General features: G+C 44.3%; 1 protein-coding gene across 6 annotated transcripts in view; it reads right to left on the bottom strand.

The window, feature by feature from the left end:
• Positions 1-17,882, bottom strand: part of PPP2R2B (protein phosphatase 2 regulatory subunit Bbeta) — a 453,354-nt gene that overhangs the window by 266,237 nt on the left and 169,235 nt on the right. For 2 of the 6 annotated variants that reach the window (XM_046000715.1, XM_046000714.1), the window contains one exon: positions 7,085-7,278. The exons of 2 other annotated variants lie outside the window; for them this stretch is intronic. In XM_046000715.1, coding sequence (XP_045856671.1) covers positions 7,085-7,278 — 194 coding nt within the window. 2 more of the 6 variants (XM_046000720.1, XM_046000717.1) reach the window with 2 other exon arrangements.

Raw genomic sequence — 17,882 nt, 5'->3', positions numbered from 1 at the left:
ATCACGTACCTTCTTCTACCCATTCCTTTTGTTGCCTGAGCCAACTACAGGAGTTGCTACCATTTTTGGAGAATGGGTGCCCCAAAGGTCCAGGGGAGCCATCCCAGCACAGCCTGGAAACTGCACTGTTGACATCCTATGCTAAGGGGGAGGGACATGGACTAATGCATAAAAACCTAGCTAATTCTCACAATTTGCTCAATTCCATAAATATTTTCCTTCTTTCCTTATAGAGTAGAATACATCTAGAGGAGAAGGTCAACTAAGGATCCTGGCATTGGGTGGAAAAGTTCAACTTCCTTCCTGTGGGACAATGGTGAAGGCTCAGACAAGGGCACTGCCCTTCTAGAATGATGGACAAAGTCAGTCCAGCCGCACTGAATGTGCACCATGGGGATAAATGCAAAAGAGAGAATATAACCTGCATTTCCCCCCACTTTAAATCCTGACCAGAGGCAGCAGGGGTAGGAGAAGAGCACGTGCCTCAGGTCCAGGCAGTCATGGCTTACAAGCTGGTTTTACCCCTTACAAGTATGTGACCTTCCATAAGTTTCTTTGTTTTTCCAAAGCTTGAAATTTCTTGGTCTGAGAAATGAGACGAATGCAACCATTCTCTCGTGGTCGTTGAAGGAGATTAAATGAGTACACATATGCATAACACCTAGGAAAATGCCTGGGATAGACAGTGCTTGAGAAACCTCAGTTCTCTTCCCTCAGCTAAGTGCTGAAATTGGGCCCTCGGTTGCTTCGTAAATGCAAATGCCAGAGTCTAGGAATGTCAGTCTACAGCTGTGCTCTTTTCATTGAGCATTACCAATATTTTGACAGAACTGGCCTAATATTATTCACCCCAGGTTCATTGGCATGTTTCTGACCAGCCCTCATAAAGGGCCAGAGATTGCCCCTGGGGACCTGGATGCTAATAATGAATACTCGCTAGTGATTTTCAATGCACTCTGGTTATTATGTTTGGTAGCAGAACATTTCCCATCCCCAGAAAGGTCATTTACAATAGTAGAAGGCTGCTTCTTTCCACCTTCCATTTCAGATTTTTCTGAGACCGGCAGAGAACTCAAACATTCATCCATATGCATTGGAAGTACTATTCTGATCTGGCATTTGCATACAAATATCAAAGCAACTTAAGGAACTACAAGGCAGCTCTCCATCATCTGACACCATCTCCTTTTATTTTTCTACTGCCTTTCCAGCCCCTTCATATCAAAAGCCATTTTCATGTACCGGTCCTACTTGCACGCATCTTAGCTTCCCTCTTGAGTGTGTGTGAAATGGGGGTGGGGTACAGGAAGCAGGGACTTTTGCCTTCTCACTTTTATTCCCGTGCCCCTAGGAAGCTGTAACTTTTCAGAAATCACACAGATCTCACTCAAGTCTGGAGACCCTCTCCACTCAACTCACCCAAGACTGGACTCTTCTTATTCTACCCCCATTGCTGAGAAATGGCCATATAGTGCTCTCTGAATAATTTCAGCATGTGATGAGTTAGGTTTACACCAAGGCATTCCATTGTGGGGTCCTTTTTGTTACAATTGCTTTGTACCAAGCCAAATTAAGTTTCCTTGTTCTGCCCTGGAGTGCTTTTCTCTTGGCATCTCATCTATTCACATGACTTTAGATACTTTTAATGTGCTGCTGACATCTCGAATTGTACATCTAGTCTCGATCTTGTTTCTGACCTTCCGACCCAGATATCTAACTGCTTGAGGGTCTTGCTGTGAGGCTAAGTGGCTCACACACCCCCTCAGACCAATCAATTTCCAAAGTCTTTTTCCAGTGTCAGTGAGAAGTTCCGTTATGCATCCAGTCTCATGGCAAAGTCCTGGGAGTCGTCCTTGACACTCACCTCCATCTACTTCTCTATCTCTGCCCTATCTATCACATGAAGTAAGTTATATCCATCCTTCTTCTATGATGTATCAGAGTCACCTAATTCTCTCCATTTCTATCACTGCCACCATCCTAGAGTACAGCTGTGGCATTCTAACTATTCCCCTTTTGCTCTATTCATTTCCTCCCCGGCCCTCTGACCCCACCCTGCATAGCAGCTAGACTGAGCTTTGAAAAAACAAACCTGATCATATTACCATCCCGATTAAAATCCTTTAATGGCTTTCGATCCATTTTTGGATAAAGTCCAAACTCCTTATGGTCAAATCTCAACATGATCTGGTCTCTGACCACCTCTCCAGTCTCTCTTTTGTGACATTTTATTATGAAACATTTTAAATAGTCAGCAAAATTAAAAAAAAATATAGTCACTATCCACTGATGGACCCCCCCTCAATTTTACCATGAACATTTCATACTTGTTTTATCAAGTATCTATCCATTCATCCATCCATCTATCCATCCATTCATCCTAGCATGGATCTTTCCTGGTTTTGGTGCATTCCAGAGTAAACTGCAGGTTCTGGTCCAATTTTTATCACTCTTCCTCTTGTTCCCTATATTCCACAGGCAACTTTCTATTCTTCAAATCAGTCATACGATTTTAAATCTCTGGGCTTTATACCTGTTGTCCCTTCTACCTGAATTGTCTTCACCTCTTGTTAATTTCTGACTGATCCTTTAGTTCCCAACTTAAAACTTTCTCAGAGAGGCTGCCTCTGGTCCCCCAGACTAAATTAGATCCACATTCCTGCCTTATATATGATCTAGAGGCACACTGTGCTTTTCCTGAATGTCACTTATCACCACTGGTAATTACATATTTATTTGCCAAATTCTTTAACGTCTGCCTCCTGCGCCAGCCTGATACCACGTCTGTATTGGACCATGCTGGATCACCTCTGCAGAAAGTCAGCTAATATTTGTTGAAGGAATTAAAGGCAGAATGAATCAATAATTATGTAATAATAATAATATAATCATAAATCATGGAATAATAAATTCATTCTTCCTTTAATGTGTAAATAGTACAGGTTTTTTAAAGGCCTCTGCGAGAAGATGAACTTATTCACTGCCAGAATGTAACCAGCAAGGACACTAAAGCAGGTAACTAAATGGCAAGATCCATGGCTGATTCTCTAACAAAGAAGAGACTGGTAGGTTTTAGTGACTTCTCTCCTATCTCCACTAGCCATTCCCCTCAAGACCATACCCAGTCAAGACAGGATCCAAGGAAAATGCGTGTTTGCTATGCAAATGTGCCTGTACTGTACTGAGGTCATTTACCGAGGTCCGGCTTTTTCATTAGGCACTGTCTTGAGTGCTTTCCCTGTATTAATTTTTTTTGCTGTGGCACAGGTTCTATTGTTATTCCCATTTTATAGCTAAGGAAATTGAGAACAGAGTAGTTATTTTAAAGCATGTTCCCCCGGAGCGCCTGGATGGCTGTCATTAAGCATCTGCCATAGGCTCAGGTCATGATCTCAGGGTCCTGGAATGGAGCCGGAGTTGGGCTGCCTGTCCAGCAAGGAGCCTGACTCCCCTCTCCCACTCCCCCTGCTTGTGTTCCCGCTCTGTCTCTCTCTCTGTCAAATAAATAAATAAATATAATCTTTAAAAACAACAACAACAAAACAACAAAAAACATGTTCTCTGACTTCCTCTTCTAACCGGATTGCCATTCCGGTAAACTCAGCTAGGAAAAACATTTATTCTGTCTGTGGCCTCACGGAAGAGTGGGAAGATCAGTGCATACAACTCTCAAACTGCCCTAATGGAGAGAGGGTTTTGGTCAGTTCTAAGTCTGAAAATAAAGAAGTCCACTGAGAGATCAGAGAGATTTGAGAGATGAAGCCTTGGTTAGGACCCCCAGAGTTCCATATCTGAAAAAGCCAGTAAAAACATTGTGTTGACTTTATTTCTGTAGTCATTCCAACCCCACTTTTCGCCATATCTACTCCCATATACACAAGTTCAAATGATCCCTGCCAAGAATTTGACCCCAGATAAGAATACAATTTATACATGAAGATAACACCATAGTGGTCTTCCTCCTAACAGGAGCTAATGGTTGAAGGAAGGAAAATGAGGCAGTGCAGAATTTCTTAGCAGAAGAGCACATGCTTCAAATGGTCTTGAGTTTGAAGGCAAGCTCTTCCCTCATTGTGTGACCCTCACAAATTAGCAACATCTGTGGGCCTCAGTTGCCCACTTTCCTTATTTGCAAATGTTAATAGCATTCACTTAGCAGGACGTGGAGATATTGAAATGTTATATTCAAAAAGCTAGGCAATGACATGAGAAACAGAAGATGCTCCAAGATGATAAGTTGAAAAAGGGAAAAAAGATAAAGATCGAGGAGGGTGGTAACTTCGATGCTCAGAATAAAAGAAGACTCATAGGAAATGTCTTTAATAAATATACATCATGTGTTCTTTTTCTTCCCTGTGGTGGTGGGGGGGCGGTGGGTAGGCAAAGGAGGGGACGGAAGGAGGGGGTGTTGCTGGGGGAGAAAGGGCGGAGGAGAGGGGAGAGGGAGAGAAAATAAGAGAGAAGAGCTTGGGTAAAAGTGTCCTTTAGCATTTGCATTGCTCTTAGCTGGCTGAACTTGCCTGCAGCTACCACTTACAATGCAAATTGAGCTTAGAGTCCTTCACACTAACTACACAGCAAAAACCTTTCAGCTTTAAATAGAATACTGCAGTGTGGAATGATCTGAGCAAAGCAAAGCAAAGAAGAATTTAGAGATAAATGTGAAGGAGATTTTGGAGGAAAAACAAACAAACAAACAAACAAAACCCTTGACATATCTGGCCAGGTAGAAAAATGCCCAAATATCAAGGAAGACAAAAAGCAAAGCAAAGTCTGTAGAAGGACCTAGAAACTAAGGTCAGGTTTAAGAGAAAATGGATTGAAGTCAATAAAGGAGAAAGGTACTTCTGAGGCAAGCCCTCAACAAAGAGGATTTTAAACAAATAATATTTTGATCTGGTGACATTTCAAGGTGTACTTGGCACTTTCAAGGTATTCTGCAGAAGAGAGAGGATGGATTCTTGCTCCCGTGGCCAGCCACACATGAATGTTCCCTAAATGAACAGATTAAGACCATAGAGAACTTCCTGCTGTACCCAACTTCTGCTGTTTACTCTGTCCGAGTTGCATTTTTTTCCCCTTCCTCCCAGACTTTCAATAAGATCAGGTAAGGATGCCTGAAGGCAAATAAAGGTTTTGTTTAGTTTCCAGTGTGGTGTGTGTATATGAGAGACGGAACATTCTGAGAGGTTGATTCAGACAGAAAGATTGTCGAGAGCGGTCTGCTATAAACTCATGCCTCTTTTTTGAATATACGAACTCAGTTATTTTACCCAGAATCGGAGTTTACAAAAATGCCATAAGAAAGGACCAAAGATCAGGGTAGTGCCTGGAGCCCCCAAAGAACTAAGGAATTCCATTTTTTAATTTACTCCTTCATTCTAGGGATGATACTCCCATTCACACAGCCCCGATTTGCCCATCTTCCCAGCTCAGTAAGTTTCCTGTGCCTGCGCTTGGAGGCATAATGCAATCTAGAAGAAAACATGAAGGCGGCTCTCTTTCTTTGTTGTCACAAACAGAAAGAAGAATCACCCGGAAAAACCAACAAACCCAAGGCCGACTTCTCTCTTGGATGACATGCTCAGACATGGAGCTAGTCGTAATCTACCTGGTAACCGAGTCAGTGACAAAGCACCTGAGATTAAGAAGGAACATCTTATAACCACCCTGTCATCCTGCAAATGAAAAGACTCGGCAAGTATGGTGTCTGTCTGGGGGAGGGACAGGCTGAACATCTCTTAAAAGCCGTCTCTAAGCTCCTGAATGGCAGAGCTCATACAGGTCTGCTTAATCTGTCTAGCACCATGGACTCATTAGGCTGGGCACTCTCCAATAATGATGATAAATGAAGAATCTGTTTTCAATAGCACGGGGCATTCTTTATTACCTAAAACTTACCGGGATGTTTGTAGACGATGCCACCTTTGCCCCCATATTGTATCTTTTTTTCTCTTTCAGAGTTTGAACTTTTCTACTACCCCAACCCCATCACAGTTTTCTATGAGTCTTGATTTGATTAAAGATTATAAAAATTTTAGTATCCAAGAGTACCGAGAATTGTCTTAAATTATCATACGTGCACTATTTTCCTCAAGCATTTTCACACACATTTTCTCACGTGGACGTTACAACGTGATAATGCAACACTTTATATGCGTGGTTAAGGATAAGGGCCTACAGGTAGAAAATGAAAGCAAAAATGCAAAAGTTTTGGCATTTGAAAAAAATGCCTCTACTCTCTATTCACACACAAAAGGCAGAATGAGATTCCACCTGCTGACTTTCCCTGCTTGCCTGCTAACGTCAGAACAAGCCCGGAGAGAGAGAGCGAGAGAGAGAGCGCCACGACAATTTCACCTCTTGGCAAAGCTCGGCTTACTGAACCCTCTTGCTTTCTGCTGGCTGTTGATTCAGCAGAAACTACTGCTGCAGAATTCATAATGGTGATTTTAAAGGCCCCAATGATCGCATTGCTGGCCCCACGTGTCAGACTCGTTCGCTCGCTGCTGGAACGCCGTCTCCCCAGCTACCTTTTTATTTCTTGCTAATGCACTTCCAAGGAAAGAAGGGCTCGCCCTTTTGCAAAGGGTCTTTTGGGGTTCTGATTGTCTGAGCAGGTAACCTGGACAGAGTGATAGACCGGCAGGAAATGAAACCATGCCCTCCCTGCCGCCACGGAGAGACACATCATTCCGTCAGGATGGGGGGAAGGACCTCGGATCCGACTGGGGCCCTTTCTTCTCTGCCCCTCCAAGATCCCGGCAAACGTCTTGGGGGAGGGGTCATCTGCCTTCACGGGGTCATTTTCCCAGTCGGGAGCCCCACCCTGCAAAGCCTGATTCCCCGAGGGCCATTTTAACTCCCGTGGGCGCCGGGTCCACCTGCTGCTGAACGCCAGGCTCGCCTCGCGGAGCCCGGGTGGATGTGGGGCGCACCGGCCGCTGCCCCCGCGGGCCGAGCCCCCGCCCCAGCCCCCGGCCGGGAGGAGTCTCCGCCACTCGGCGCCCGGCTGCCCGCCGAGCCCAGCGATCCGCAACTTGCGCCCGGCCCCAGCGGCGGAATGCGGCGGGGCTGGCGTTACCTTCGGTCGCATAGCTGTGGTCGCGCAGGAAACTGTTGTTGATTTTGCGGGTATCAATGTCCTCCTCCATTGACAGCAGGCTTACTTGCGTGGGAACCAGAAGCCGGCAGACAAGTATCCATGATCCCTCCCCGCAGCCAGTCTCACAGGAGAGGGGGGCAGGGGAGCCGGTGGGACTGCACCATGGTCCGAGCCTGAGGAGGAGACGGGGAGGCGGAGAGAAAAAAAATAAAAACCCGGCAATGGAGCTGTCACCTCCTCCACTCGGGATCTCCGAGGCTGCGGCGGCTCCTCCCGCGGTGCGCTCACTCCAGCTCCAATTCCCAGCGAGGATGCTGCGCCCGGCTCCGCTGCCTCCGGGTGCCAAGATGCGCCGTGCCCCGAGGGGTCCGGGCCCGCCCGCAGCCCGGGAGGCGCTCACAAGCGGCGCTGGGGAGATGCCCAACAGGTTCCCCACGTTGGCAGCCGCTCCAAAATGCAAAAAAGGTCCCTCCTCCCCCTGGGAGAGCGGGCGGCCGCGACAAAATGGTGCCTTTCTGGACCCGAGCTGCAGTGGCGAGATGGCAGGGGCCGGATTCGGGCTGGGCCGGCCGGGAGCAGGGTGCTGGTCCCACGGGAGGGTGGCTCCGGCTGGCGGGGGCGAGGAAGGCGGCGGGGAGCTGGGCAGGGCGCTGCGGCCGGCGCCAGCGCACTCACCCTCACACCCACACGCGCGCACTCGCAGCTGCTGCCGCTGCTGCTGCTGCTGCTGCAGAAGGAGGCTGGAGGCGGCTGGTGCATTAAAGGCGAGGCTCCTCCCAACCGCGTCAGCAGCCCCAGGACTCTTCCCCAGCAGCGCTGGTGGCCGAGGCAGAGGCTGCGGCTGCTCTCTGCTGCAGTGGGGCGCACGCAGCCGCGAACCGGCACCTGGACAGCAAGCAGCGAGCCGGCAGGTTCCTGGGAAAACCAGAGAGGCGCTCTGGCAAGCGCCCTCCAACCGTGCCACGCGGCTAAGGGCGGCGTTTACGCGGGCCCCCAGAGTCCCTAGCTCGCTGCCTTGCTCCGGACACCTGAGCTTCAGGACCGCGAAGAGAAGTGGGTCCCCTGGGCTACGCAGGGAGACGGGTCCCTTTCGCTCACCCTTGGGTGAGGTATGCGGTACCTTGATAAAGTTCAACGGCGAGGCCTGGGGTTTGAAGCCTCAGAGAGGAGAGAATGAGAAGAAGGGCTGCCATAGCCTAATTGAAGCTTCCTGGGCTAGGAATAGAACGGGGAGCAGAACTTTTCTGCGACCACCTACGACTTCTCCATTCCAGACAGAGTCAACATCCCCTTCCTATTCTAGCCGTCTGTGTCTACGCAGGCAGAGGGAAGCAAGAGGGTTGAGTTATGAAGCCAGGCCACATAGTCAGTCTGAAAAAGTCCACCTTCTCTATACCTGTGCATTTTGTTTTGGACCAAGTGAAGCAGGCCCTCCTGAAGGTCTTGCTTGTGAAGACACAGCAAGCACTGTAGGAACGGCGTACGTTTCCTCCCAACATGGAAGGGACACCGGAGCCCTGTGCCCGCAGAGAGCCACTGCTACCCTGAAGCGCTTTCAAAGACCCAATAAACAGAAAAAAGAGACCTGCCTCCCTACTACACCTAGGAAGCATATGCAGAATTCTCACCCCTGATGTTTCCCCATATTGCAAATTCAGTATTTAAAAGAAAACTTGATCACTACCCTTATGAAACCAATAAAATCATTTATGAAGCTACCCAACTCCCTAAAAAGCCAAACTGGAAAAGCGATTTCCCCGTTTTCCTCTTGTAGAAGGTATTCATCTCAGTGGGCATCGCTGCAGGGAGAGACATCAACAGACGTCTTGCTCAGTTAAGCTCCACAAGTTGAGCTAGATGAGCCTAGAGGGACCTGTGAGTTAATTATATACATACAATGCTTCGGCTAATGCAATTTAAGAAGTATTTGAAGTTCAAAAAAAATGGGAAAACAAGTTTTTAACTGAGGTTGGGAATTGCCATCCGATTTCCACAAAGAGTGGATGCTTCCGGCAGAGGGGAAATGGCATTAATTCCATCTCCAGAAAGCGAGAGGAGGAGAGTCGAAATAGTCTTTGATATCATTTCTAAGGGACGTTCAGCTTACAACAAATTCCATTTGATTCTCGTTTGATGGTGAAAAGTCTTAACATACTTGTTTGACTATTTGTTCAAAGTTCACAAATGAAATTCTGGTAACGGATGTAATTCACTCGCCATCAGTTCACGGCTGACTCTTCCACACAATGAGCTGTATCCCTCACCAAGTCTCCGGTGGTCAGCTCATCTGTAGTTACACAGTTCAGCTTCCCTTGCTGTTAAGCAAAATGAGGAAGGGTGGGCAGAGGGGAGAAAAACTAAGTTCCTCTCAAAGTGGTAAGAAGACATTTTGCTTTCCTTCGAAATAACCTTAACTTGTGACAGGAGACCTTGGAATCGTATTTGGAAATCCTCCCCTTATCTTCCTGGAAGGTGGGCTAGATTGGAACCAAGCTGCATGATGAAGTGGGTAAGCCCAGGCTCAGTGGCCAGGCTGTGCTTGAGGAATTTTCCACTGTAACCAATGGGAGAAATGTCCCCTCCATAGATTGAGTTTCTGGGTTTTACTAAATTTTCCCTTTCACGTTTCCTGCAGCATCCCTCCTGCATATATTCAACAGTACAGGCAACACAGATACATCATGGGTAAGGAGATTGCAAAGTTTCAACCTTGTGGACCACTCTTTCCTACTGCGAGCAATGGGGAGACAGGTCCTGCACCAAAACCAAGAAAAATAAGGCTGTTGGCTTTGTGCTTGAACACAATGACATGTAGGAAAGAGGTCAGGGGATGAAAGAACCCTGTGCAATCCTGTGGTGGTAAGAGGACCATAGAGACCATTTCTCAGAAAACCTGTTGACCTTCTTTCTATGTCTCAGCATGTCAAGTTCTTTCCAAAAGCCTTTGAGATATGTACATGCCAACCGATGCTCTTTCCTCATGTTCTTGACATTCTTCAGCATCTCAGCTCAACCGTCTCTGCTTCCCTGAGGCATCATCTGACCATACCATAGTCTCTTCCTCTAGAATTTTGTCTCTACATCTTTTTGTTGTTGTTGTTGTTCTTCATGGCTCACTGAATTTTGTAATAGTTGTTATCTTATCATCATAAACCATTCCTTCTGTATCTCTGATATTAAATGTCTGGCACTTAGTAGGTACTCAGTTATCTTTGCTGAATAGACAAATATTTCTTCAATGAATGAATAAATTACTGATGTGCTCAGTATTACAAATATTTGTAATATTTAGGTTTGCTAGCTCAATCCTTATTAAAATTCCTGCCAACCTGCCCCCCACCCAACAAAACCTGTTGTGAGCCAGTAACTTTCTAGTTTCTAAGTTTATTACAATTGAAATAATTGTCTTACTCATTTCTGTATGCATATGTACCAAGAATATTTACTGAGTGCTTAATATATGCCAAGAATTATTCTTGGGCTGGGGATACAGTTAAAACAGAGTCCCTCTCATCACAGAACTGAAATTCTATCTTCTCCTTTTGATAAAATGAACTTCCTTAGAAATACAACAAATGCATTATAAATCAACAGACTATCGCGTAACACTAAATGCTAAGGCTCTGATTATCGAGCACAGCTGATTTTCTGACACTATTGTGTCCTTGAGTAAGTCACAAGATTCCCCTGAGACATTTTTTAAACCTCTACATTAGGGGGAAGAATAGTATCTACTTCATAGAGTTATTGTGTGGATTGAATGAGATAGTATATTGAATAATCCTGGAAAGAAGATACTACTATGACTTGTTGAATATTTACTATCATCGCCACTACCGATAACAAACAAATATTGAAGCACCTACTATGTCAGCCACCAGGACAGGACTGAAGACTCAGCAAGACCCGTGCATAAAGTGTATAGTCAGCTTCTGCTGTCGTGGCACTTAGTGTCTAATTTACAGTTGATGGAAAGGAAGTCATAAGCTACAAGAGGGGCAGCAGAGGACACTCTGAAAGACTGACCCAATCCAGGCTTGTACTTACACACACAAAAAGGCCAATTACATATACACAGGCTTCTTAAGTTACACAATTCAGCATGATGGCACGTAGACACATTCTTTTTTTATCACCCTTGTCATGGCCCCTCCCCCAACACTGCCATCCACCTTCACCCCAGTTAGGTCAGTGCTGCCCACACTGGAACCTTGCAGGTCATCCCGTTCAATTAACCCATTAAATAGCTACAATTTTATTAAAACCTTGACCTAAGCCAGTCTGGAGATTCTTAATATAGGCTTTAGGGGTCAGAGACAGTCCTGGTTTGTCCCAGCTCAGGCATTTGTGAATTTCTTGACCTTTGGCAAGCAATTTAACATCTCTGGGCCTCTGTGTTTGCGAAATAGAAGAAAATAATAGAAACTACTTGAGAGTGTTGCTGGGTGGCTTCAGAGCATCCTAATTGCTCAGCACTAAAATGTCAGTCCCCCCCCAGCCGTGGCTCCTGTGTACCTCCACCAGTAGAGAATGGGACAGATGAACTACAAGTAGATCATTTATGTGAATACAAGTGACTTAGAAACTGGAGTTTTACTCCCTATCGGTCTGTCCTACTGGCAATCTAGAAACTGGATACATAAAACTTTACCATCCTGCAAAAAGTCCTTTAGAAGCCATCAAATCCTGTGGAATTAGGATGACCCTCTCTACGTGCAGACCTGATCATGTTTCTCTATTGTGGACTCCTCCGAAATCCCTCTCTAACATCACTAAGCACCGAATGCACGACTGTCCCTCTGGTTTATGTGTTGACTGCTCAGTGGGTAATCTCCTGAGTTTCCAGCAAGCTTCGCCATTCCTTTTTGTGCATGTCACTAGAACGTGTAATGCACCACACGAGTGAACATTTAACATGGCATTTAACCTGGGAAAAGAAATCAAAACATCTCACTCTTAAAATGTTGTATTAAATCCAGATTCTGCATACTTAATGGATTTCACAGAGTAAAATGCTCCTTCAGTTATCCAAGTACAGTAATTTATGCAAAGAAACTGTGGACGCTGGAGCTGCCATGGACTGGCTATTGAGAGCCGAACGTGCCGATTATACACATCTATTTCCAGCTCTGCTGTGAGGGACATCACGTTGGTAGCTTAGAATCTGAAATATGCTACAGTTGGATATTTATATCATGGAAAATTTTTAAAAGCCCTTTATAAATCAGGGCTTTCGGGTTTTTGTTTGCTTGGAGAGTCGATTTTTAAACAGTTAGCAGCACATCAGTAGAAATGCAATAGTTGCCACCGTACCATCCTGTAATCTATGCAAAGTTCCTTCCAATTCTCAGCATTTAATCTCCCAAACTGTGTCAAATTCCAGAGCATCCCACCATCCAACCACACTTGAGCCATCATGTTAAATGACTCTTCAAATCCTACCTTTACCATGAAGCTTTCCCATATCCATCAGAGGAAACCCGATGCCTTTGTTAGATCCCTTCCCGGCTGGATGTGCTATTGCTCTGGTAGACCTGGAAGAGACTGCCCCATAAGGGCCCTGACAACATAAGGAATGTCAAGTGCATGCCCATTCTCAATGAATCGTCCTTTTCTAGTGTTCAAGCTCCACTGTCTCCTTACTTTTGTTCTGGATTTGCCTAAATGCAAAACAAAGACATCCACTCTGCCTGGTTTCATAGATAACTCTTCCAAGTGTCATGTTAGGATATGAATACAATGAGAGAAGAAGAAAAATCTAAGAGTCCAGATCTGAGAGTCTGAGAGAAAATATCCTCTTGTACCTTTTCTCACTCAGTGGTTTTAGAGTTAAATTTAGCTAGGCTGAATAGTTTCAATTTGCTTTATATTTATTCGGTATATGGTGAGGATTTACAAAACCCCTTCGGCAATACCCAAGGGGTATTATCTAGTTTCTGATGACATTTCTCAAAATAAAATTTCATATAATTTAAATGAGAATATATATTGGGAATTATCTTTCAAATTTCTTTAAGAGGCACCAAGCAATAACACTTACAGAATATATCCTAAGAAAATCATCATAGATGTAGACAAAAAACTCGCCATAAGTTTCTTTCTTTTTTTTTTTTTTTAAAGATTGTATTTATTTATTTGACAGAGAGAGAGAAATCACAAGTAGGTAGAGAGGCAGGTAGAGAGAGAGAGAGGGGAAAGCAAGCTCCCTGCTGAGCAGAGAGCCCAATGTGGGACTCCATCCCAGATCCTGAGATCATGACGGGAGCTGAAGGCAGAGGCTTAACCCACTGAGCCACCCAGATGCCCCCATAAGGTTATTTCTCAGAGCATTGTTTAGAATCACGGAAGACTGAAAACAACCCAAATGTCCAACAGAATTGGCTAGGCAAATTATGGTGTGTGCAAACAATGGGAAAGTACTAGGCCATTGATAAAACATTAGTAGCTAACACTTGTTTGAGCATATATTATGTACCAGGTGCAAAGGGTTTTACCAGCATTATCTCATTTAATTCTAACAGCAGCCCTTAAAAGGAAAGTACTATTATAACCACCATTTCACTGAAAGTGATAGAGATAAATAACCATAGTCAAACAAAAAGGAGCCTGGTACTGCATACACGCAGATGTGTGTGTACACGTGTGTGTGTGTGTGTGTGTGTGTGTGTGTTGGGGTGGGCTGAGACCACAGTACTGAAATCACGCTTTGCTAGATTCCGGTTTGTCTCTTAGAAATGAACAATAGCCTCCCACTTGAAACCCACTTACTACTGTGTTGGTGAGGTTGTGGCAAAATGGGAACCTTCGCACACTGCTTGTGGGGTTGTATAATGGGACAGCCACAAATAGTCTGACAGTTCCTCAAAATGTTAAAGCAGCCCATATGACCCAGTAGTTTCCCTTCTAGGTATATACACAATAGAATTGAAAACCCGTCTTCACGCCAAAACCTGTACCTGAATATTCGTGACTGTGGCCCACAAAAGCTCCAAAGTGGAAACAACCCAAATGCTCGTCAGGTGAACATGGATGAAATGTGATCTATCCATACAATGGATTATCCTTCTGCTATAGGAAGGAATGACGTACTGGCACATGCTAAAACATGGATCAACCTTGAAACACACTAATTGGGAGAAGCCAGTCACAGAAGACTACACGTTATGTCACTACATATTAGGTGATTCTATTTATGGGAAATGTTCAGAATGGGCAAATCCACAGAGACAGAAAGATGAGGTTGCCAGGGGCTGGGTCGGGGGATGGGAGTGTATGTTTATGGATTTGGGGGTTTCTTTTTGGGGTGATGAAAAAAGTTCTAAGTTAGATAAGGGTAACAGTTGCACAACTCTGAATATAGTAACACCACTGAATTTCAGTATGCTTTTTAAAAGTGAATTTTTATGGTATAGGATCTCAGTAAAGCTGTTACTAAGGATTAAAAAAAAATCTCTGCTATCAAAAGCCACTGTTACTTCTTGGAGTAGGTCATGTTCTTCAGTCTATTATGAGTACAAAAAAATGTAAGGGTATGTAATGATAAGGATAGATATTTATGTTATATTATTTTAAAAAGTCAAAAAACAGCATATTCTGGTTTCCCCTTTCTTGATTAAAAAAAGTGTGTGTATGTCAAAATCCATATATAAAAATACTGTGCAGTGATTATGTGTGGTCATCTTTGTTGTTCATATTTTTGTCAAAGAAAATTTAGAACAAGTATTATTTTTATAATAAGAATATTTTAAAAATATTTTTAAGGTGGGGAGGGGCAGAGGGATGGAGAGAGAATCTAAAGCAGACTCTATGCCCAGTGCAGAGCCCTGGGGCTTGACCTCACAAGCCTGAGACCATGACATGAGCTGAAATCAAGAGTTGGATACTTCACTGACTGAGCCACCCAGGTATCCCTAAAGTTTTTTTTTTTTTAATGTTATGAAACGCTTTTTTGGATGAAACCTTGTATGGGAAAGGTCAATAGTCATTTTCTGCTCAGGAGGTAATTAGGACACAATATAAATGTATAGGCTACCAAAGGCACAGAACGACAACCCTGTCCGATAGAAATGTAATGCAGGCCATGCTCGTAAAATTTTTAACCTACTACATTAGCAAGTGAAAAGAAGCAGATAAAATAATTTTGATAATATTTTAAAAATGCTTTAGAAGGCTTTTGGGAAAAGAAGATATTTTCTTTAGTCTATCAGAAATATTATGATATCAACATATAATCAATATAAAATTATTACTGACCTATTTATACTTTTTTTTTCAATCCCAAGTCTCTGAAATCTGCTGCATATTTTACACATACGGTATCTCTCAGAGCTAGCCACATTTCTAGGGCTCAATAACCCCATGTGTGTAGTGGCGGCAGCACAGGTACAGAGGAACTTTTCCAAAAAGTGCCATTCGAGGTGCCTGGGTGGCTCATTCAGTTAAGCCTCTGCCTTCAGCTCAGGCCGTGATCCCAGGGTCCTGTGATCTGGTCCCATGCTGGGCTATCTGGTCAGCAGAGAGTCTACTTTACCCTCTAGTCCTCCCCAGCTCCTGCTCGCTCGCTCTCTCTCAAATAAATAAAGAAAATCTCAGGGGGGAAAAAAAGTTCATCCCATTCACAAAATGGGTTTTATTATATTTTTTCTAAGAGAGATTTTTTTATCTATTAAAGACTTGAACAAGATTGTCATGCTAAAACCGAACTAAGCAACATGAATATAACAGGCTTCACGACTATGTTCAAGTAATACCAACTGAATATGGAAAAAAATAAACACATGCACACACATATATACACACACACACATATATGTTAAACGGAACAGTATAATTGAACTCAATCCACATTTCCTCCTACAACCAGTAAACTAGTCTAATAGAGGAAAAAAACCCGATTCTGAAAGTGCTAAAATGACACTATAAAACAATATATAATAGAAGAAAGGTGTAATTCAGTACAGTTATCACTCGTTTAGTTCGAGCCTATGGCTTCAATTCCAGCTAGAAGAAGAAGCCACATTGCCAGATGTCACTTCCAAAAAAAGGATTTCCACGGCTGACTCTCTGGACTCTCCCACGGCCACTAAAGGTGGAGAAAGGTAAAGATACAGTGATAGGAATCTGACTGAGAACAATTCATTGTTTTAGATTGAATTAGAGTAGAATTTTGTGGTCCCATCCTCAATGGATTAATTTCTGAAGACTTGCTAAATTAGATACACCATTACCTTTCACACACACACACATGTGTACAGTTTTGTGTGTGCAGCTGAGCTCTTCCTCCTTCCTAACACTCTCCTCACTGATTTCCTGGGCACCACTCTTGCCCCATCCTCCTGCTACCTCAGTGCACGTTCCTCCTCCAGGGCATGTGCGGGTTCCTCCTCACTCCTTGATGGCTAAACGTACAAGCACCCTAGAGGCCTAAGTTCTTGGATTTCTCCATTCACAGTCCCGTCTCACAGGACCTCCTCCAGTCTCATGGCTTACCTCTCACACGATGACTTGGATTTTGAGTACCAGTCTCTCCTCTGACCGCCACACTAGTATCACTCACAGCAGATGTGGCACCTCAGTCCCTAGTGCTCCCTCATCCCTGCTCCCCCTTCCTGTTGCTTGGTTCCTCTCTCATTTCCCACATCCTTTCAGTCCATCTGCAACTCCTGCCAGCTCTAACTTCAAAACACATCCAGAACCCACCACTTCTCACTACCTCCTCGGCTGCTACCATGTGCCAACTACCATCTCCCATCACCATGATTGTTTCAAGACTCTAAGAAGCCTGTGATCCCTCCCTTGCCCCCTACAGAATGGTTTCTATGCAGCGGGCAGAATGGTCCTTTTAAATGCAAATCACTTCATGTCACTTTTCTGCTCAAAGCCCTTTATTGGCTTCCTACACATTCAGAGTAAAACTTTCTTAAAATGCTGGAAAGATTTGGCTCCAACTCTAGCCCTATCCTTTTATTTTTTTCTCTCCCTGTTCTTTACCTGAATCACCACCAACTCTTGTTTCAACTCCCTTCCCTGCGTCTCCCACAGAGACATGGTGGTGTCCTTACTGTTTGCCAGACACACCAGGAAGAGCACTCCCACCCCAGGACCTCCTCATCAGCTCTCCTCTCGATCCTGTGCCTTCCCTCAGACAACAGCAGAGCTCCATGCTTGACTTCATTCCAGTGTCAGCTCCAGGACCATTTTTGTGAGATTCCTTCTCTCACCATAGAAAATAAAATTAAATAGCACCCCTCCCTCCCAGTCCTCTCCCTCCCTGAACTGTTGCCTGACAGTACCTATTGATTTGGCCTTGGTTCTTATGTCAGTAGAACCCAATTTCCAGGGAGACAGGAATGTTTTTGTCCTTTGCTCTCTATCTGGCACCTACAACAGTGCCTGGCACAGATTAGTTACTCTAAAGACTTTTTGAAAGAATAAAAGAGTCAATGTGTGTTCGCTTAACAGTGAAGATCTATCAGGAGGGAATCTTAATGAACAATAAATCTAGGATGCTTATAAAAATTTGGTCTTGTCCAAAGAGAGGCCTGGCTTTTGCTCCAGGCTTCTGGGAAGTAATGTATGTCAGACCTGATAGCAATGTCTTTGTTTAGAGTGGGGGTGGCCACGTTTAGCAGTTTAACTGCCAGGCTGGCCACACCAGAAAGACCGTGTGATTTAGGGTGGAGGATTTGGGCCATAAGCTATAGGTTGACCTGGTGATGGAGTTCAACCGTATGGGCAATTGATTAATCAATCAATCATGCTTATATAATTGAACTCC

The sequence above is a fragment of the Meles meles genome, chromosome 3 (assembly GCF_922984935.1).
Source record: "Meles meles chromosome 3, mMelMel3.1 paternal haplotype, whole genome shotgun sequence".
NCBI lineage: Eukaryota > Metazoa > Chordata > Mammalia > Carnivora > Mustelidae > Meles > Meles meles.
This window is presented reverse-complemented; position numbering and strand designations above follow the sequence as displayed.